Below are 22,279 nucleotides of genomic sequence, written 5' to 3'. Positions count from 1 at the left end.
CAAGCATCACTACCGAATCAGCCAAGGCCTTAAAGGAGTACCCGGGCTGAGGCCACTGCCAACTCGACTGCAGACTTGCCTACAGGAACGGGTAATAACCGAGCCCCTCCAGTGGCTCGGAACCCAAATCTTGATATTGCAAGAAACAACCCGAGGCTTGTCCGGGAAAACTCTGGGCCATCCAGGCCCGACAATGGGAGACAACCCCCCATCTCCCATAAGGCACCCACCATCACCAATAAGGCACCCCTTGCCAGTTCGAGAGGTCCCACGAACTGCACCACGGAGGCCATCTCGCAGTGGCAGTCGAGATGGAAACTGATAGGTTAGGCCTGGACAGGGGAACGAGAGAGAGGCTACCCGAGATCGCAGGGCTCCTCAGCCATCTAGAAGCCAAGTGTCAAGATCACAAACTGTTGGAACAAGAAGGCCAGCAGGGGACCCATCTCATAATCACCGAGCCACGCATCCAGAGAGGGCTACAAGTTACGTAAGCGAAAGCTCGGACTACACTCGGTCCGTAAGTATTTACAACACCGAGCCAAGGCATACATGGAATCGAGGGCGAGATATCCCCCGAACCCTGATCTGCGCGACCATCTGAATGGTCGTAAATAGCAAGCAAATAACCCTATACCAAGACAGGGAGCTGAAGTTTTTATTAACGATAACCATCCCCCTCAGGTCCAGGCTCGACCCCCAATGGATTTAGTCCAAGAAATGATTGACTAGTTAGAAAAAGCATTCAGGCTCCTGTAAGACGAGCGTAACAGGAACAAAGCTGAAGAGTTTGATGAAGAACTCGAGCCATTTGCCCATCATATCTCCAACACTCCGTTTCCTCGGGGATTCAGAATACCCCGAGGAAATGACGTAAACAAATAGAAAATAGATTTTTAAATTTTATAATTTAAGGGGGTGCAATTTGGTATTTGTCAAAGTTAGGAAGGAAAATGCTAATTATTTTATACAAATGGTAACAGGGGTACGATTTGATAATTTTAATATTTCATGGGAAAATTTTAATGGACCGTATATTTTAGGGGCACAATTTGGTAGTGTCAAAAATTCAAGGGATGAAAATGCTATTTATTCTATATAAAAATTCTTAAACTAGCAAACAAATTCGAAATTAATGTCAAAACTATAATGTTAGTTATTGTACTTGTTCGTTTAGTGTTTTAAGTTTGGTTCTTTATTTCCCTTTATAATCTATACTTCGATTATTTCATCTTAATTTTCAAAAATTATTAAAAAGCAACCTTCCACCCATGATGAATATCACATTTTCACAGATGTATGTATTCCATACTTTCTAAATGAATTTTACAATTACAATAATCTTTGACATTTGATCACAAGTAATTGTCACATGCAATGATATTTTACCATGATCTTGATCCCGTTTACATAGCCAAATATCCAGAACATTTTTTTTAAGAAAATATATAATAATAAAAACTAATTGTAATTTAATTTAAAACATATAAATAAAAATTTTAAACAAGTAAAAATGATATGAAAGAAATAATAAAACAAAGGGAGAAAAAAAATTCTCTCCTTCTCTCTCTTAGTTTTTTAAGTTCAAATTAATTAAAAATTATTTTTATTATTTAGATAATTATTTTACGTAGTTAATAATAATTTTAAATATATATTAGGTATTAAAGCTGAGGCTAATTGGATATGTAAAAAAAAATTGAAGATACCATTTTCTACGAATTAAAAAAAATCTAGCCAATGTTAATAAGAGAAATTAAAGACAAATTTAATATATTGCTTAAATCAAATGCTAAAATAATATATTCTAAAAAAACAAAAAGGAAAAAAGAACCTTTAATAAAAAGTCCATCTTTAATTGCATGACTACAGAAAAAAAAATTGGCTTTTATTTCCACCGACTTAATAATTGAAAATAGTACTTGACCACGGATCATATATTGAGGAATGTAGTAGGAACAGTATGAGTTGTGTAATTTACTGGTTCTTTATTAGCTTAAATAATATAGGACAATTCACTTTAATCCCTACGAATAAGACTCTTTGTTAGCCAATGATAACTAGCCATGTATCGTCTTAGTTGGGTTTATATGGGCATGAGTAGATGCTATCAATTCCTACTGTTCGTTTGGTTAATGAGATGAAAGAGTAAAGTAGCAGCCGTATATATATATATATATATATATATACATTTATATCAAGTTAGTCGGGTCTTGCAACGCGCTTTATAAGCAGAAGCCTTTTTAATTTTGATCACAAGACACATCGACCATACCAATATCAACGCTACGCATGGCAGAGATGTCGCTACTGATCTTTGTTCTTTGTCATATATTCTTTCTAGTAGCTAAACAAGCCACAGCTCAACAGGACTTCTTATACCAGTTTTGTCTAAACGACAAAGGGAACTACACCCTCAACAGTACCTACCATGCGAACCTCAATCACCTCCTCAACACCTTTCCCAGCTCCCAAAATGACAACGGTTACGGCTTTTACAATCTCTCCTATGGGAAAGGCTCAGATCAAGTTTACGCAATCGGACTATGCCGCGGAGACGCTAAGCCCGATGACTGCCGAAGTTGCCTCAACGACTCCACTCATCTTCTCCCAGACATCTGCCCCAAACAGAAGGAGGCAGTCGGATGGTACGACACCTGCATGTTACACTACTCGAATAGGTCCATGTTGGGCTCTCCTAACACTACTACCACAGTATTCTACATGTGTAACACCCATAACGTGTCGTCTTCTAATGTTAAAGCGTATTTTAGCAGTCTTAAGAGGTTATTAGATGACTTGAGAAGCATAGCCGCGTCCGGCGACTCTCTTCGTAAGTACGCGACGGGAAGTGCAAGCGCTCCGGATGTTTCAACCATATACGCACTTGTACAGTGCACGCCAGACTTATCCGAGCTACAATGTATCCATTGTTTAGACATGGTGTACGGTCTTATCCCACAATGTTGTGATGGTAAAGTAGGAGGCAGAGTTGTTGGCCGGACTTGTAATATAAGATACGAGAAATACCTCTTTTATGGATCTACAGATGACACGTCGCCTACATCCCCGACGGTAACCACAGCGCCGCCTCCGTCGATTAATAACACCATAAGCAATGTTACAGAAGGTAATAAATCTTGAAAGGACTTGGTATTTTGTTAAGAGATTGAAGGACCCTTTCATTTGTTTTTTTTTTTTTTTTTTTTTTGAGTAACAGTTAACTGAGCAAATTTGAATGTTTAGCAGGACAAAAGAGTAGTAACAAGCCTAGAAATATTTCTATTGTCGTTGCGGCCACTGTTGCCGGTGTGGTACTAATCATCTTCTTCGTTGTGTGCTTAAGATTGAGGAAGCCAAAGAAAAAAATTCTAGGTAGGACGGGACGAATACGCTTTTTATTTCAAAAAATGTTTCACCTATTGTGTTCTGTTTCTTTTCCCTACTATGCCATGACCAGTTGTGTCAAAATTAAATTTTATGGTAACTCTATTGCAATTTTAATCCATTAACAATAGAAATCTAAGACAATTCTTTATACCTATTATTTAAGCTAAAAGAATAACAGAGCTAACTTATTAAATGTTTCAGAAACAGATAATGATATATTTTTACGAAACATGAGTTATTTTATTTATGTTGCTGAAGCTCAAATAACATACGATCCAGTGAATGAAACTGAAAGTGCGGAGTCAGTGCAGTACAATTTTAACACTATTAGAGTTGCGACAGATCAGTTTTCTGAGGAAAATAAGCTCGGACAAGGTGGATTTGGAGCGGTTTATAAGGTAAAAAATCAAGTAATTTACAAGTTATTCACTTCTCTTTAAAAAAAAGAAGTTAATTCACTGTCTAACACTGAGTGACATATGTACAATTAATTTTGAAATTGTGGTGTAATTTAGGGAAAACTTCCGGATGGACAGAACATAGCAGTAAAAAGGTTGTCTAGGGATTCTGGGCAGGGAGATCTAGAATTCAAGAACGAGGTAATGCTTGTTGCCAAGCTTCAACACCGTAATCTCGTTAGGCTTCTTGGTTCCAGCTTGGAAAGAAGTGAAAGGCTTCTTGTCTATGAGTTTGTCGAAAATTCAAGTCTTGATCATTTCATATTCGGTACAGTGATATTGCCCCTCTAAAACAGAGTTATGAAGTATATATATATATTAACTTATGAACCAAATCATAAACTTGCATGATTATGTAGATACAAGAAAGCGTGCAAATTTGGATTGGGATATCCGTTACAAAATAATTGGAGGTGTAGCTCGAGGACTCCTTTATCTTCATGAAGATTCTCGTTTGAGAATTATCCATCGAGATCTCAAAGCAAGTAACATCTTATTAGATGAAGAAATGCATCCTAAGATTTCAGATTTTGAAATGGCAAGACTTTTTGTTGTTAATCAAATTCAAGGAAATACAAGTCGTATAGTGGGAACATAGTAAGTACAATTTCTACAACTTGACTAGACTATTTCATATTTTATACTAATTATTATCATTAATCTCTTATTTTGCAGTGGATATATGGCTCCAGAATATGCTATGCATGGACAATTTTCAGTCAAATCTGATGTATTTAGTTTTGGTGTTTTACTTTTAGAAATAATAAGTGGGCAAAAAAATAATTGTTTCCGTCGTGGAGAGCATGTAGGAGACCTTTTAAGCTATGTAAGTAATATTAGATATAACACTCATGAGTTGTACAACCATGGATCATTTTTCTTTCTAAAGAATACCATAAATATTATAACTTATATTGTTGTTGTGGCAGACATGGAGAATATGGAGGGAAGGAAACGCTTCAAAGATGGTAGATCCATTAATGAGAGTTGGGTCGGGATCTGAAATAATGAGATGCATTCATATAGGACTATTGTGTGTTCAAGAAAATATTGCAAACAGACCAACCATGAATGTTATTGTGCTTATGCTAAACAGTAACTCTCTTTCTCTTCCTCTACCATCTGAGCCGGCTTTCTTTATACATAGCAACATGGGATCAGATTCAAGAATGAATGCTGAATCATCAAATCATTCAAAGAGTGAGTTTATTATAGAATCTATTAATGATGCTTCTATTACTGAACTCTACCCTCGATAATCTAATGGTAACATTTAATTTTATAAAATGAGAATGGTTTGTGGGAGCTTATTTGTTCTCAATTTTTTCCCTTGTTATATGTATCCTATGTTCTAAAAAGTATTGTAAAGTGAAAATTTGGAAAGAAAATTGTTCGACAAAATCATGCCTATTATTCATATCATGTATATATTATTGGAACATCCATTTGCAAAAACTAATTAACGTGTCTTTTATTGTTGCAATTTAGAAAAAAAAATGCAAATATCGGTAGTTGAGAAGAAAATGCTATTCTCTTCATTTTCTTTAGATTTTTCTCCCTATTAATTAGCGAGTTGATAGTTTAATTCTTACTCTTTAATTGTTGAGAAGATAAGATTGTGAAAGGATTAGGAGAGGAAAAAAATTGTTAAATAAATTTTGTACACAAAGATGTGTTTTGATTTATGATACACAAATGATTTGGTTAAGAATTTGTTTAAATATTTATATAAGTCAAAGAATTATTTTATTTCTTTTTTTAAAACAAAAACGTGTTACCTGTTTTTAATGTTTTAATTTTATATCAAATTTTATTAATTTTTTTATTTAATAATATTGCATTTTAGAATTTTTAAATGAATTGTTTATTTTTTTAATATTTAAAATTAAATAATATAATTTAAAATTCAATAATTAATAAAATTTAGGGACATTTTGGTCGTATTTAAAAAAGTTTGATCAAAATTGGGCTCAACATATTATTTTGTTCTATTTTACAAAACACAATATCCAAATTATCATTTAACAAAATAGAGGGTCTAATCTATAACTTTTGTAAAATATAAGAATTCAAATTAATATTTACACTATTAATATATATATATAGAAAAAAAATTATATGTTCTCGACCCGTGAACATCTTTTGGCGCGATTTTTTTTATGATCATGTATATTGTAGTTATTTAGAGCATCCTGCAAATTTTCAGAAAATTTCGAATATTTTACAGTTTCGAAAACTAGATTCAAACATATTGCTTTCCATTCGCATAAAAAAATTAGCCACGCGTGCAACAACATGTTTGAACCTAGTTTTCGGTATTGTAAACTATTCCGAATTTTCTGAAAATTTGCAGGATGCTCTAAATAACTGCAATATACACGGTAAAAAAAATCGCGCCGAAAACAGTTCACGAGTCGAGAACACAGAAGAACCCCACTGGTGGGGCTTAAAGTAAAGCCCATATAATAGAATCATCCATTATATATAGGGAAATTCTTAGGTAGGGGAATCACTTTTGGCCTTACCGTATGAGCATTTTCTATTTTCAGTACTTTGAGAAATTATAACACAAATTTTTTTGTATGATGATGTATAGTATAGTTATATCAGACATCACAACAATTTTTCAGGAAATTCCGAATAATTTACAGTGCCAAAATCAGAATTCAAACAGTTAGTTGCATGCGTGTCTAATTTTTTTATATGAGTGGAAAACAGAAGTTTGAACTTTGATTTTGACAATGTAAATTATTCGGACCTTTTCAAAAATTGGCGAGATGCTTACTATAACTATTATGTACGCAATCATACAAAAATAATTGAGTTATAATTTCTCCAAGTACCAAAAATAGAAAACGTCCCTACGGCAGGGGCAAAAGTAATGCCCCTACCTATATATAGGACAATTAAATCGCGCTGAAAATTGTTGATTCTCCTATATACATTAAGGAAAAATATTTGGCCCGTTGTATACTGGTCTACCAAAAGGCAACATAGAATAAGTACTACGATCGAACTATTCAAACTCATTATCTAAGACGTAAGAAAAGATTTAGAAACTTGAGAAAATACTTTTGATGGGGCCTATTTTTATCCTCTTTCATGTATGTAATGACCTTGATCAATAAATACAGGGCTTCCAAAAGATTCTCATATATTTTTATATTTAAGTGTAGATTGTAAACATAACTTAAAATTAAATAAATAAATAATAAAATAAATTGAAATGTGATTTTTTTGAGATATTTTACAATAATAATTATTTAAAAATAATAAAGTCATATATTTTATAATTTTAATAAAATTTAATTAAACTTAAACTTAATCTTATATTAAATTTATATTATATAATCTTTTTGTTGTCACTGTCAAATTCAAAAATTAGAATAAATATAAACTTAAACAAAAATAAATAAATAAATTAAAATATGATATTTTGAAGATATTTTATGATAATTTAAATAATTAAATCATAATTATTTAAAAATAATAAAGTCATACATATCATTTTTTTATCTTATAAATTTGTGTGATAATTTGTTTTTTATCAAGTGATTGAAGTTTTTTTTTCCTCATCAAATTCACCAAAGGATACTGCGAGAAACATTATGTAATGCCAAAAATCTATAATGAAGTTTAATAGTTGGATTAGAAGGTCGGGAGGGCCATAATTGATTTATTATGTCATTAAATGATTATATGCATGTTTATGTGAATTATATTATAATATGATGTTAAATGCATGCACGTAGGTCCACATTTCATCATAGGGGCATTTTGGCAATTTGGTCTATTTAGGGCGTAATTGTGTATTTTCATGCATGTTGATAAACTATTGTTAAGGCCACATTATAATGTGGATTTGTTCGAATTATTCGACATGAGACGATCTTTGAGTGCAAGTTAGCGGTTTGGTCATAACGGGATTAAGTTCGGGGCTCGGGGTGAGTCTCGGTGTGATTTGGTGATTAGAACATTACCGAGGATTAAAGGGTAATGTGATATCATTTATTGGTGTTTGAGAATTTTTGGAATAACGAGAATTGGAGAGCATTAATTATGATTAACGAGATAGGCGAGAAATGACGATTTTACCCTTGGGAGCCTTTAGAAAACTTTAAATGACCTAGGGGTAATTTAGTATTTTCACCCATAGGATATGTTTAAGCCATTGAAGGCTGTAGAACTTTGGCCAAAACATAGCACTTAACTTTCTCTCCCGTGCATCATTTCTTCTCCTTTTTCCTTTGGATTTTTTAGCTTCATTTGAGGATTCTAGCTAGGGAAGTGGATCTTGAGGGCTTAGGATTGTGTTCCACCATTGAAAATGATCCTAAACTGAGCTTGAGGTAAGTTTCTAGCCATCAAAACTCTGGATTGCTCTGTTTTTGTTTTGAATTTCAACTTGGATTTCTAGCTTGGATGAATGGAATTGATGGGAGTTTTTGGCTAGGGTTACTTGGGTTATGATGCCTAGGACATGTGTAGATGGTTTTTGGGTTCATTTGATACATAAAATGAGGTTTGGAAGCTTTTGGTTCAAGTTGGAAATGGTGGAGTTGAAGGGGGAAAGTTCCAGGGCAATTCTGGCTGTGTATGATAAGCAGTACTAAACCGTAACTGCGTGCCCATAGCCTTCTGCAGACTCTCCCAAAACTTGGAGGTGAAGGTGGGGTCCTTGTCGGATACTATCAACCTTGGATCCCCATGAATTTGAACAATTCCCTTTACATATAACTTAGCATACTGCTCCACAGTATAAGTCAAGGTGACTGGTAAAAAGTGGGCGGATTTGGTGTACCTATCCACAATCACCCATACTGAGTCATGCTGTCCCACGGTCTTCGGAAAATCAACCACGAAGTCCATGACAATATCCTCCCATTTCCACTCTAAAATCCTTAGAGGCTGCAGCAACCCTGCTGCCTCTGATGTTCATCCTTGACTTGCTGGCAAGTTAGGCATTTGGCCACATAATCCACCACATCCCTTTTCATGCCCGACCACAATACAAAGCTCTCAAATCCTGGTACATCTTCATCGTACCTGGATGTAAGGAATAGGGAGTGGTATGCATTTCATCTAAGATTTCTCGCCAGATATCTGAATCCATCGGAACACAGATCCGACCCTTGTACTGCAATAACCCTATCTCCGAGATAGAGAAGTCCTTAGCCGCTCTGACTAAGACGTTCTCCCTGTGACCCTTCAACTGAGAATCTTTCTTTTGCGCCTCCTTGATCCTCTCAAGAAGCGTAGACTGAAGAGTGATGTTGGCTAACCGACCAACCACCAACTCTATACCCGCTCTAGTCATCTCCTCAGCTAGCTTATCAGATATCTGTCTCAAACTGAACAACTGTCCTGGGCCTTTCTGGCTCAGTGCATTAGCAACTACATTAGCCTTCCCAGGATGGTATAGGATGTCATAATCGTAATCCTTAACAAACTCCAGCCACCGTCTCTGGCGCATATTCAGATCCTTCTGAGTAAAGAAGTACTTCAAACTCTTATGGTCGGTGTATATCTCGCACTTCTCACCATATAGATAATGTCTCCAAATCTTAAGTGCGAATACCACCGTTGCCAATTCTAGATCATGCGTGGGATATCTCTGTTCATACTCCTTTAAATGTCTCGATGCGTAGGCTATCACCTTCCCAGCTTGCATCAGCACACACCCTAAACCCTGTCTGGAAGCATCACAATAAACCACGAACTTCTCATTATCCGTCGGCAAACTCAACACCGGCACGGTGATCAGTCGCCGCTTCAACTCTTTGAAACAATTCTCACATCTGTCTGTCCAACACATACTTTGTCTTCTTCTTTGTCAATTCTATCAATGGTGTAGCTATCTTGGAGAACCCCTCAACAAACCGCCGATAATACCCTGCCAATCCCAGAAAACTCCTCACTTCAGGAACACTGCTCGGTCTAGGCTAGTCTCTCACTGTCTCAATCTTACTTGGGTCAACCAGAATCCCCTCCTTACTGACAATATGGCCCAGAAATGTAACTTGCGGTAACTAGAACTCGCACTTGCTAAACTTAGCATATAACCTATGCTCCCTTAACCGCTGCAATACCAGACGTAGATGCTGCTCATGCTCTGTCTCTGACTGAGAGTACACCAGAATGTCATCGATGAACACAATCACAAACTTGTCCAAATAGTCATTGAAAACCCTATTCATCATGTCCATAAAAGCTGCAGAGGCATTGGTTAATCTAAAGGACATAACCAGGAATTCATAGTGTCCATACCTCGTTCGCAAAGCAGTCTTTGGTATGTCCTCCTCTTTAATCCTTAACTGATGGTAACCCTATTCATCTATCATAGAAAACACTGTCATTCCCTGCAGCTGGTCAAATAAATCGTCGATCCTAGGCAGTGGATACTTATTCTTAATGGTCAACTTGTTCAGCTCCCTGTAGTCAATACACATCCTAAGAGATCCATCTTTCATCTTGACAAACAACACTGGAGCACCCCATGGCGAGAAACTCGGTCTGATGAACCCCAAATCCAGTAACTCCTGCAATTGAATCTTCAACTCCTTCAACTCCACCGGAGCCATTCTATAAGGTGTCCTAGATACTGGCTCTGCTCCTGGTACCAACTTTATAACAAAATCAATTTCCCGCTGTGGCAGCAGGCAAATCTGCTGGAAATAAATCTGGAAATTCACATACCAATCTGGTCTCCCCGGTCCAACTGGCATAACCCTAGAGGTATCCACAACATTCGCTAGGAATCCTATGCAACCTTCCTGCATCAGGTCTCTAGCCTTTAGTGCTGAAATCATAGGTACTCACGGCCCACTAGTTGTCCCCATAAATACAAAGGGTACCACCCCTTCTGGTTCAAAAGTCACCATCCTGCGCATGTAGTCAATCATTGCCCCATACTTCGTTAACCAATCCATCCCCAGGATCATATCGAAGTCATCCATCACTAGCTCAATCAGATCAACAGACAACTCCCTACCATCTGTCTCTACTGGTAAAGCTCTAATCAATCTCCTCGAGACTACTAGTTCCCCAGTCGGCAACAAAGTCTGAAAACCCCTAGCATACAAAACACTGGGTCTACATAACTGATCTATCAGTCTGGCAGACACAAACGTGTAGAGTCCCAGAATTTTACTTAGCTAGTTAGATAGTAGTAGTAGTAGTAGTAGTAGTAGTAGTCGTAGTAGTAGTAGTAGTAGTAGTAGTAGTAGTAGTAGTAGTAGCAATATCTATTATTAGTTAGTAGTATGTTAGATTTCGTGAATTTTGGTTCAAACCAGGACTTAGTTGGAAACTCCTAGCAATAGTTATGGATTATATAAGTTTAACCTATAGTTTAAGCATATTAATTATAACATAAGGTTTGATTAATATTTCTGGTTATTAATATGATAATTATTATAACCTAAGGTTTAGATAAAGCCAATAAGAATATGACACTTGTCATGAGTATGGTTATTCCTAAGGTTTAGATGAAGCCGATAGGATTATGACACTTGTCATATGCATGATTATTAAGGAATTATTATTTTAATGATAAAATAAGGGAAATATAAGACTTAGTCTTCACTAGAATCTGTTAGGAGTATTTATTTGTGGATTAGGTTGTTATTTAGATAATTAAATAGATTTTTTGTAACTTTAGGGTACTGTAATTTCCAACCTATTTTTGACCTAGTTATGTTATGAATTTTGAAAAATAGTATTTCTAGAAAGTTGTAGATAATTGAATTATATTTCTAACGGTATAAAGATAGTCTAAATTGGAGTCATACAGCTCCAGATATGTTGATTTTACTGCAGATGAGTTTAGAGTTACGAGATTTAGGGAGTTGGAAGTTAGGATTCTATTTGTTTTTAATTTTAAAAATCAAGCTTTGACTTCTTAAACCTCTCTCTAAACAATTTGACAAAGTCCTAAGCCTTTGACTAAAGAATATTCAAATATTTTCAATTAAAATCATTATTTTTATTCAAAGCCAAAAAGAGAACTGCCTCGACGCAAGGGGAGCACTCTAGAACCCCTTCCAGGAGCTACCGATCAAAAACTTCTAGATCAGGGAGTCACCGATCGGACAATAAAAAGACTCCACCCAGGCAGGATCACACCAGGACTCCTCGAGATAAGAGAACTTCACAATTCAAAGATGGGCATGGTCGTGATGAGGCTGATAGTCATCACACCGACCAATCAAAGGAAAAGGAGGGCAACGACCAATAAGGAGGAAAAGACTGCTCGTGGCGTACCGAAAGGCCTCCACTGCACCCCGGTCAGTAGCGTAGTGGGAGAGTGCAAGTCCTGCATAGTAAACCCTCTAAAAAATCAAAAAGTACGTTGTTCGATCGGGTAGGAGAGCATGCTTCCCGGAAGGATCTAAGGGACGTTATCACCAACAAGAGGAGGACTGTCCCGGTTGAAGGGAAAAATCTGAACCGCTCTGCCAGTCAAGTAGAAATACTTGATGACAGTGCACCAGATGGTAATGCCCAACCAGGCGGTCAAGACCTTGGAACTTCGTCAGTTGCACCAGCCATCCAAGCCCAGCTTGACGTGCTAACAACTGCAGTGCAAGGTTTTTCAAAACGACCTTCTGGGATAGATTCGATAGACCACCGGAGTGGCAGCTCATTTTGTGCCCGGATTAGAGCAGCCCAGCCACCGGCAAAATATAAAGCACCGCTTCTACCAGTATATATAGAAAAGGCAGATCCCATCAGACATGTTGGGAAGTTTGAGGACCAGATGGAATTGCTCGGAGTAAGTTACGATTATCAGTGTAGAGTTTTCCCGACTACTTTGTCAGATACCGCCTAGGAATGATATTGGAAGTTTAAGCCGAACTCCATTACCTCTTGGGAAGCATTCAGGAAGGTGTTTTGTAGACAATTCAACACTGCCCGGACTCCACCAGTTTATGCCAACCACTTAGCAGATATCAAACAAGGAAAAGATGAGTCTTTAAAGAATTATATACAGAGATTCATGAGAGAAGCCAATAGAGCAATTGTTGTAGGAGATGAGGGGAAGATGGTTGCCATATCCGCTAGGATAACTTATCTGAGCCCTTTGTGGGATAATATACATAGAAATCCAATTTCAACACTTCAATAATTTCTTGACCGAGCAGACAAGTATATGAAATTGGATGATGCAATAGAGAAAGAGGAGAATGGCATAAACAATCCGGGCGGATCAATTGACCCTCCTAAGAATGATGGAAAGAAACGTGGAAATAACGGGTCTGACCACCATGAAGAAAAGAAAGCAAAGTTGAGTTCAAACGAAAAAGCCAACCAAGTATGAACCTCAGTTCACTAATTACACCACTCTTTCGGCCAACCGAGCGGAAATATATCTTGCTAGGCATGAAGAGGTTCCCTACAAGAAACCTCCACCCATCAGGAAAGAGATGAGGAAGAGAGATATGAATAAGTTTGTCGTTTCCATGGAGATTATGGTCACGACACGAATGAATGCAATCACCTCAAGGACAAGATAGAGTTTCTTCTCCGGGGCAAGTTGAGAAAGTACTGGGCAGAGACACCCCAAGAAGAAGGAGGCAGCAGCAATCCTTAGTTCAAACGACAAAGATCTCCACCCTTGCAGCCTGGACCTGTGGCTTTACCTTAGACACTATATGTGGAGGTCCACACTTGGCTGAGATAGCAACAAAGCAAGGGAGAGGTATGCTGAGCGGGAGTGCTAGGATCAGGAGCCACTGGAATGGCGAGCGTCTGTGAATATATTATTTCTAAATACCACTTTCAGAGTGGTAGTTTAATTTCAAGTTGTTTAACTTGTTATTTAAATTTCATTTATGAGCTGGTTATTTGCTGACCAGTTATCTATTTTTGAACAATTTTTGTTGTTTAAGACTTGTTATTAGACACGTATTGTCCTTTTTTAATTTACGAGTAATAAAAGAGATTACGCTCAGCGTGGTCGATTCTTGCTACAAATGTGCTTGTGTGTTAATTATTCGGACAGTGTTCAGCTGGTCGATACGTTCAAGCAATGTTCAACTGCTCGAATATTTTCAATATATTCTATGTGTTTCACGAGTAATTAACTGCTCGAACATATTCAGTCAAGTAGCAAGTGACTAAGGATCTTACAACCCTCGATCATTTAGGGGGCACATGAGGTATACTGGTATGTAATTTAACACAGACAATAAGAGCACGAGTAAACATATTTGTTTTTAGGCTGACTTGTAAAATTTTGAAGTAAAAAAAGGCCATTAAGCTAACTTGTTTGACAAAGCTTAAGTAACTTGGAATTTTTCAAAATTTCACTACAACAAACTAGGACTACTACAACATTAAATTATAACAGTAATGAAAAAGTATTATGCAACATGTGTTAAAATTATAAGGTGGGCTCACTAAAATTTTAGGCGCCATATATGTTTACTTTTTCATTTATTTTTCCACCAAGTATATAAAATATTTATTTCATTTTCTCTACATACTTCATCTTTCTCTGAGACCTATCTCTCTCGGTCTCTCACTCCCCTTCACGAAAGACAAATCCTGAGAAGGGCTACACCACATTCGAAGGCGATATAGGAGTTCTGGTTCGTCGGCGGCGGCAGAGAGGCGACTTCTCTTCGGTTCAATCTCTGCGGCTTCGCCTCATTGACTTCTTTGACTCTCCCGTTTCCTAGCCCGCCTATAACTCCCCCGTTTTCTTCTTCGCACCTATATGTGCCTCTCCCTGCATCGAATCTTCCATTTACGCAATACCCACCATTAGAATCGACTAGTCCCTTCTGAGGCTAGGAGGCACGATCTTCCCTGGAGGCTTTGGTTTGAAATCAGGTAATGTTCTTGTCACCATCACCAAATGCTTTCCCTTGCTCTCTCTCTAGCTCCCTTTCTTCTCTCTCTTCTTCTTTCTCATTTCTCCATTTATTCAGAGGCTTGAAAGAACCCAAAGAGTAATCGATTTTGAGAGGGTTTTTCTCTATCATGATTGAGCTACTATTATTGGTATGTAGTTTTGTTTTCTTTTTTGATTTCCAAAAGCCCCAAAATTGACTCTCGAATTGGTTTGTGTTTCCCCTAGATATTAAAAATCTCTTGCATTTTATTTTTTAGATTTCTCTTTGTAGTTTGGGTAATGCATTGCTCTGTTTCTCATTTTTTGTGAAATGAGATTCACTGGTTTAGGCATTCGCATAAATAATTTATTTCGTTTTGTTCCTTATACAATTTTTTTTTTGTTTTTTTGGTTGATTCTATCTCTTGTGGTTTTACGAAGTATTAGACTTGCAGATATAGGTGGGTTATCTCTTACGCTTGTGGCTCACTGTCTTTATGACTCTCATTAGGTGCACACATAATTTCTGGGAATGTTTTTGAACCTCGGGCATTAAACGAACTTCTTCCTCAGTGGAAACAGGAAGAGGTAATTGATTGCTCTCCTTGATTTCTTTTATTTTAACCGAGTTCTTTAGTCATGTATGTAAATTATTAATGTAATACAGTAAAACTTTCGGGAAGTGATCTTGTGTTAAACTAAGTGTGTACATGAATGTCTCTGAACATTAGATAAGGAACAAAATCTACCTCAGCTTGTGCTTAAATTAGTAATATGAATAAGGACCATGCTTTCACTTTTAGATGAGATAATTCACCCACTGTGACTCTCACTGCAGTTAAGCAATTAAATCTGTTTTCTGCTGATGTGATGATAAGATATTTTCTTCACCAAACTGTGTTTGCAGTCGCCGATCACTGTCCCTGTCTCATCTAACAAATTTTGGTTTCTTACAAAGAATCGTGCACTTTCTTTGCCATGCCCTTTTGATAATAAAGGAAATTATGTAATAAGGTATTCAAGTTTCTTTTTTGCTCTTTTCCTATTTCCCCTATCACAAGATTCACAACAATTCGTCAATTTTATTTTAATTTATTCAATTAAATAGTTGCTTACCCCTATATATTTTTCTTAGCTATTGAGCCCCGAGGATCTATTGCAGCGTGGGCTTCCATATTGTATTCAGTTTGATTTTACCTATATATGCTTCTAGGTGTTTCTTTCCTAAGTGTATAAAGTATGCTAACCATTAGGCTATAAGTGGCACTTAGCCATTGTGCTAGTAATCAATGTCAATCTGCAGCCAGAAGATTGAGTTAGATGCTTTGACAATCTTTTTTTATCTTATGTCGGACACGATAGTTCCCTTGGCTTGAATGGGTACACAGTAGTTTGACATTGAACCTTTACCCCAATTACAAATATGAAACAAATAAATTGTGAGGTCATGTTCACAACATGAAGCTTTTGGACTCCTGCCAGTCTTTTTGTAACTAACGTAATATGTGATCAAAATCCTAAATTATGTGATGCTAGTGTCAACTAAATTGTGATTGAATATTTTGATGCAGTTTAAGTCAATTAGTGCGTTGGATGGGAGCCAAAGCTGAAGAATTAGGAGTAGAAATATACCCAGGTTTTGCTGCTAGTGAGGTACTCCTTTTGCTACTCTCTTATTAGTTTTAATATACTGTTGGCTATTTGTATTTACGAGTTATGAAATTAGCAGATATTGTATGATGCGAATGGTTTTGTTTTTGGGATTGGCACTAACGATATGGGAATTGCAAAAGATGGTTCAAAGAAGGAAAATTTTCAGTGTGGTGTAGAACCGAAAGGGAAATTCTCTCTCTCTCTCTCTCTCTCTCTCTCTCTCTCATGAACAACTGCCTATAACATATGTTATGTAAGATTTCTAAGGTGTATGCTTTGTTACATGCTGTTACTGCCATTATTCAATCTTGTCAAGCTACTTGTTTCTAAAACTTTAAATCCCTATTCTCCCATTGCATTACTATCATTTTTTCTTTTAAATCAAAGATTCAGACGTGTGGGAGAAATAGTGCTTCCTAGATGGAACTTCTGCTGTTTAAACTGAGACAATACTCATGATAGTGAAGGAAATTTAGTCTTCCAACTGCCTAGCAAAACTGTGGTATGGAGTAGATGTCATCAATATGGACACACATGCTTACATTTTTATCGTGATTTATATACATTTAATAATAAATTTTAATTTCGTATGAGAAAAGGAAAATAATCAATGCTTTATTTCTCCCTTCATCTTTGCTTCAGCTAGTATCTGGAATTTCTCTTTCTTCTCTTTAGTTTTTCTTTTTTTGGGTTGTGTTTTGAGTTTGGTGGAGGAGTTCTCATGTAGGGATGTAATGGGGTTAGCATAGAGGTATGCATCTGATCTGTTTACTGTTTAGTGTCTTAATAATAAGCCTAATAATAATTTAATATGCATCTGATCTGTGCTATTCAGGTGAGCCATATTGATAAGGGCATAAATCCACCCTCAGCTAATGAATTATTCCTCTAACAGTAAGTAAATGCTAGATATTAGGATATGTGTTGTAGCTGGTATTGTAGTGCTAACAGTAAGTATATATATGATGAATATTAATTATTTGTGCCATATGCGCATATACGATGAATATTAATTATTTGTGTGCCTTGAGTGTGTAATCTCATGTTTGATAGTGAATTTGACTATGGACCTCTGTTGCCTTGGCTATAGGACTAACCTGATTTGGTTAAGTCCGCACAAAGAAAACTTGGGCGTTTCTGGTGTGTTTGATTAAATTTCTGTCAGCTGACTTTGTCTTCGATATTGTTAGCCATTTTTATGTGTGTTTGTAATCTGTTTTTGCAGGGGTTTATAATACAACAACTAGAATATGAGATTATTTCTTGGCATGTTTTCAATTGACAAATGGTTAATATTGTTGATAAAGAATATGTGTGGTTGTACATTTGGCACTTGTAATTAAGAACTTTTGAGTGATAATATTTGTTTTATGGATATTTGTTCAAGATTAAGTTTTTTGATAGACTATTCTTCTAACTGTGTTAATAGTAAATTACACTGATAGTTGTTTTTCAGAGGATGAAAAGTTCTCTTAAAATCTTAACAAAGGAAAACCAAAGAGAATGGCATATACCTCATTCTATAATACAATATTTTTTAGAGATTAGACTTTAAGAAAGAGAGAACTAGCTTTGTGAGAGAGTTTCTTCAGGACTTCTATTATGTGTGAACTGTTATAATTTGAGTGTGCTAGTTCTTCTCAACTGTGTATAGGGTGTAATCTCAGATTGTTGATGCTTAATAAAGACTTATGGTGTAATCTCAGATTCTTGTGCATTATTACATTTGATTCTTCTTACTATGTTACTGTTATTCTTGTGAGCTAGTTTTGCTAATATATGTTTGCCTAATATGCAATATCATTCCAGCCATCATAGTTATGTCATTTGCTTTTGACTAAAAAAATTTGTGTATAAAGATATCGTTATACTTTTCCACCAGCACGTTTCTTATGAGAAGATTTGCTGATGCAATTGTTTCAATAAGGCATTTAAGTGCTTGAATGCTACAAACCCCAGAATTTCATGGTGTTAAAATGTTTTGTGGGCCTCTTGGCATATACTTAAATTGTTTGCTTGCCCGAAGCCTTGCTTCTGATTATGATGACTTTTGCATTGTCTTTTTTTTGGTTAGTTGCCCTTGATACATTTCTGCAGCAGTTGTTAAGGAAAATTTATTTGATGTGGCTTTAAATACAAATATTCTTGATACTGGCTCTAATGGTTCCTTGAGGTAAGGCCTTTAGTTTGATTTGCCAAGTTTAATATAGTTCTACACATCAGAGGTCAATATTTTAAAGACTGGTTGTTCTTGTTTTTTTTCTTGTTTTGGTATCGTTATCACTGTTTTGGTATGCATTTTCTTGTTATTTTCTTCATTATTTTGTATTTTTGGTAATTGTAAAGGTTTTTTCTTTTTTACATTTTCCCTATATCAACATTTTAGGAAAAGAAAATCTCTATTTCACCATTGAAGATCTGCCCCTACTTGCTTTTCTTCTGGTCATCTTGAGTGTCTCTAGTCATCTCTAAAGTCTTTGGTCAACTATGTCTCATATTATACTTTATTGGAAGGGTAAGTTCTCCATTCTTTTTGTCCTCTGCTATACTTTAATGCCCTGAATGTTGATATTTTTGTATTGTGCAAATGAGGTTCACCATTATTTTCAGTTTACTTTTGGTAACAGTGCTAGCTAAATTATTTTTATTTTTCTTCTGAAATGATTTTTTGAGATAGTGTTTCACAGTACAGATTGAAGATAAAAACTAAAAGCTTTTGTGATAGTTTACCATATACAGATTTATGATCTATTAGTTTAAGTTTTCGAGTCTTTGTCTCTTGTGAGCTGTGATTTGCTACTAATTGCTTGCTTTATCTCTGTTGGGTGTTGTTGACCCAAGATTTGGCCAACTGACACGGAGTCAAAACGTGATTGATATGGACGAATGTATAGAGAAGAACGCAATGACAAAAGTAAAGAAAACACAGTAATTTATAGTGGTTCGGCCCCATGATCTGGTAATGACCTACGTCCACTTAGAATAATATTGCTGTAAAATCAGAAGGATGATCAAGGAACCAGGGTTCAATGAGTTTCACCTTCTTCTAAAGAACAATCTAAATTTACTTGGAAGATTACTATAGTTTTGAATGACTAAAAAGTGAGAGAACTCCCCTCCTTTGAGCTACCTCTTGCTATTTATAGGCTTAAGGAGGGTTACAAGAGATTGTTACAGATATTCTTCCCTGAATAATCGGGTATCCAGAAGATTGTATGAGATAATTTCGGGATTCATAAAGATCTTTCCATAAATGTTGCCTTGTATGCGGAACTACCGACCAGACTGGTCGCGGGTAATACAGTCTCGCCCTGCTTCTACTGTGTCTCCTAGTCGATACTCTAGCAGACGCTTCCAGGTATCAGCCACGTGCCAAGAGATTAATTGCCACGTCACCAATGCTAATTTATTGGATAACATTTGCCCCCCAAAGTTTATTTACTACGAACAGTAAATAAACTTTGAACGAACGACTCTTCGGTAACCCTTCCTGACGTGTCAGAACCCTTCGTGTGCTCTCGAGAAAAGCAACCCACTTCTGTCTAATCATGCCTTTTCAGTTCCCCATAAACGATTTCGACGGCCATCACGTTCCCCCATACCTTGAAAAAGGAAAAATAATGATTGCACTTTTTTAATATCGGAGACACACTTATATAAGACCGTCGAAGCCTCTTCCTTCTTTTTATGCACGCCATTATCTTTGCAGAATACCCTAAAAACCGAAGCTTTCATCATCTCCGGAGACCGTTTTCCTGCACTTCCAAGACTCAGATCGCGGACTCTTTAATCTCCGAAGACCTTTCTTCCGCATTCACGATCACTTTTCTTGGTGAGTTTTCGAAACCCCATACTTCTAATTTCTCGTGATGCATGCTTCTGGTGGTATACTGTTTGAGTCTTTCTGTTTCTGGTTTAAAATGCTTATAGGCAGAATGTTTTGTAGGCGTAGTAGAGTTACGAGTTAGTTTAAAAACCTAGGATCATGCTTTTTAGGACGTAAAACCGAAGTAACATTTCGATTTTTAAACTAGTTGAAAAATAAATTTTTCCCGCCCTAAGGGGAGTTGAAAAAGCTTTTACAGAAAAACTTTTTACTTTCACCCTTTGATCCACTTTTCAAACTGTTCGTATAGAAAAACTAGCTTTTTGATAGGATGCTGTTGTATAAAAGCCTAACTTTTATACTCGACCAGTGTTATTCTATCAAGCTTTTTAGAGTTCTATTTCCTCACCTCCCCATTCTTCTGTTTGCAGACTTTAATGCCAGATTTGTGGGGAGGTGAAAGACCCATCGACGACGACCTTCTTGCCCAGCTGCTCGAGGGGGAAGAACAACCAGCTGTACGTGTCCACGAGATTCCTTTCTCGCGACCCTCTTCCAGACCACGTCCTTCCTCTCCAATGGCCCGCTCCAAGTCTTCTGGCAAGAAAAGGCCCGAGTCTGAAAGCAACCTTACTCCCCCTGCCCAGCCTGATTCGCAGGCTAGGGCTCCCTCGACCAGTGGTCGAGAAAATCTTGTTCCTGACCCTAATATCCAAACTAGGGCTCGTCCTCGTCATCGGAATCCGCCTGATGTCGAGTGGTATACTCCCCCAGCCAGTTCAGTGACCATCCGAATGGTTGCTAACTGCTTCAGGAAATTCCCCCTCACGGGGGTAACCATTACACGTCCCATCGCGGACCAGAGGGCTAACCGTCCAGGAGGGGCGAACAGTGCCTGGTCCCGGTATCACATTGAGGCGGGAGCTTATCTCCCTCTTCATCCTTTCTTTGTGGGGGTGGCCAATTATTTCGGCGTCGCTCCCTTCCAAATAACCCCAAACGGATACAGAATGCTGGCCACACTCTATGTCCTGTACAAACTTAACAAATGGCCAGAACCTTCTCCTCACGAGGTCAACTATCTTTTTGACCTCAAGTCCAACCCACAGCACAACGGGACGGGCTTTTTCCACTTCTGCCACCAGGAGACCGGCCGGACATTCTTGAGCGGTACAACCCATATATCAAACGTGGGGCACTACAACAAGGAGTACTTCTTTACTCCGGACATAGCCAGTGACAACTTGGCCTCTGCGAGAGGAGGTATAAATTTGTCTTCGTCTGGTCGATGCTTTAACATAAAGTGTTTCCTTTCATCTTTTCTTAAACTTAATCTGTTTTTCAGGCCCTTGGTTACGTCCGACCCCAACACCAAGCATGGTGTCGAGGTCTAACACTCCGGCCTGGATGTCTGATGCAGCAAAATGTGTCAAGACCCTGACACTCGAAATGAACTTGAGGTCGTCTGGCCTCCTGGCTCCTCGCCATGAAAATAGAGGGCCCGTGGTGGGCGATGCCACTGCCGAGGGGGTTCCCGAGCAGCAACCTCCTGTGCCTCCTCCTAGGAGGAGGCCAACAGGAGTTACAATCAGGGAACCCACGGGTAGCCCTTCCGCAGAAAGGCCTTCTGCTCCCCAAGGCAAGGGGAAAGAAAAGGCCAAAGAACCCATTGTTGACTTGGGAGAATCTTCCGATGATAATGGTAAAGTTATTTCGCTTTTAAATGGTTTACCGATTCCCTGTCACTTGTTTGACGGGGATGGTAACTTTACATATGCTCCAAACTTAGGATCATACTTCTTCATGCCAGATAATGAGTATATGACTAATAGAGTCAGTAGTGTAGTGACCAGTAGTTGTAGCTCGGGTATTTACTTTGTTACCTCCTTTCAATTGTCTAACTTACTCTCACCTGCCTCTTTTTTATAAACTTGCTATGTTTATCTTCATGCAGATATGTCAACTCCCAACATTTTCGACATGTACCAGGCTGAGGAGGAAGAGGAAGTTCCTCAACTCCAACGGAAGCCTAAGAAGAGAACTGGTGAATCCAGTCAAGGCCCTCCAGCCAAGAACGGTCGACCAGAAGATCCCCCTCAGGGTACGCCTTCTGGG

General features: G+C 37.4%; 1 protein-coding gene and 1 long non-coding RNA gene across 3 annotated transcripts; both read left to right on the top strand.

The window, feature by feature from the left end:
• Nucleotides 1–2,292: 2,292 nt before the first annotated feature.
• LOC133794922 (cysteine-rich receptor-like protein kinase 44) lies at nt 2,293–5,244 on the top strand. The gene is made up of 6 exons (XM_062232364.1): nt 2,293–3,130; nt 3,649–3,788; nt 3,906–4,124; nt 4,180–4,445; nt 4,524–4,674; nt 4,778–5,244. Exons 1-6 carry the CDS (start codon nt 2,293–2,295, stop codon nt 5,105–5,107), a joined length of 1,944 nt encoding a protein of 647 aa, XP_062088348.1. The 3' UTR covers nt 5,108–5,244.
• A 9,060-nt stretch (nt 5,245–14,304) lies between these two features.
• Nucleotides 14,305–16,341, top strand: LOC133794277 (uncharacterized). Of its 2 annotated transcripts, XR_009875170.1 has the most exons (4): nt 14,305–14,684; nt 15,197–15,273; nt 15,593–15,699; nt 16,257–16,341. It is a non-coding gene; the product is annotated as an uncharacterized LOC133794277 (long non-coding RNA). The 2 variants fall into 2 exon arrangements; XR_009875169.1 differs by lacking the exon at nt 14,305–14,684 and having other exon boundaries at nt 15,070–15,273.
• Nucleotides 16,342–22,279: the final 5,938 nt, after the last annotated feature.

Source organism: Humulus lupulus, chromosome 8, assembly GCF_963169125.1.
Source record: "Humulus lupulus chromosome 8, drHumLupu1.1, whole genome shotgun sequence".
Lineage (NCBI taxonomy): Eukaryota > Viridiplantae > Streptophyta > Magnoliopsida > Rosales > Cannabaceae > Humulus > Humulus lupulus.
Note: the sequence above shows the minus strand (reverse complement) of the source record. Positions and strands in the feature narration are given on the sequence as shown.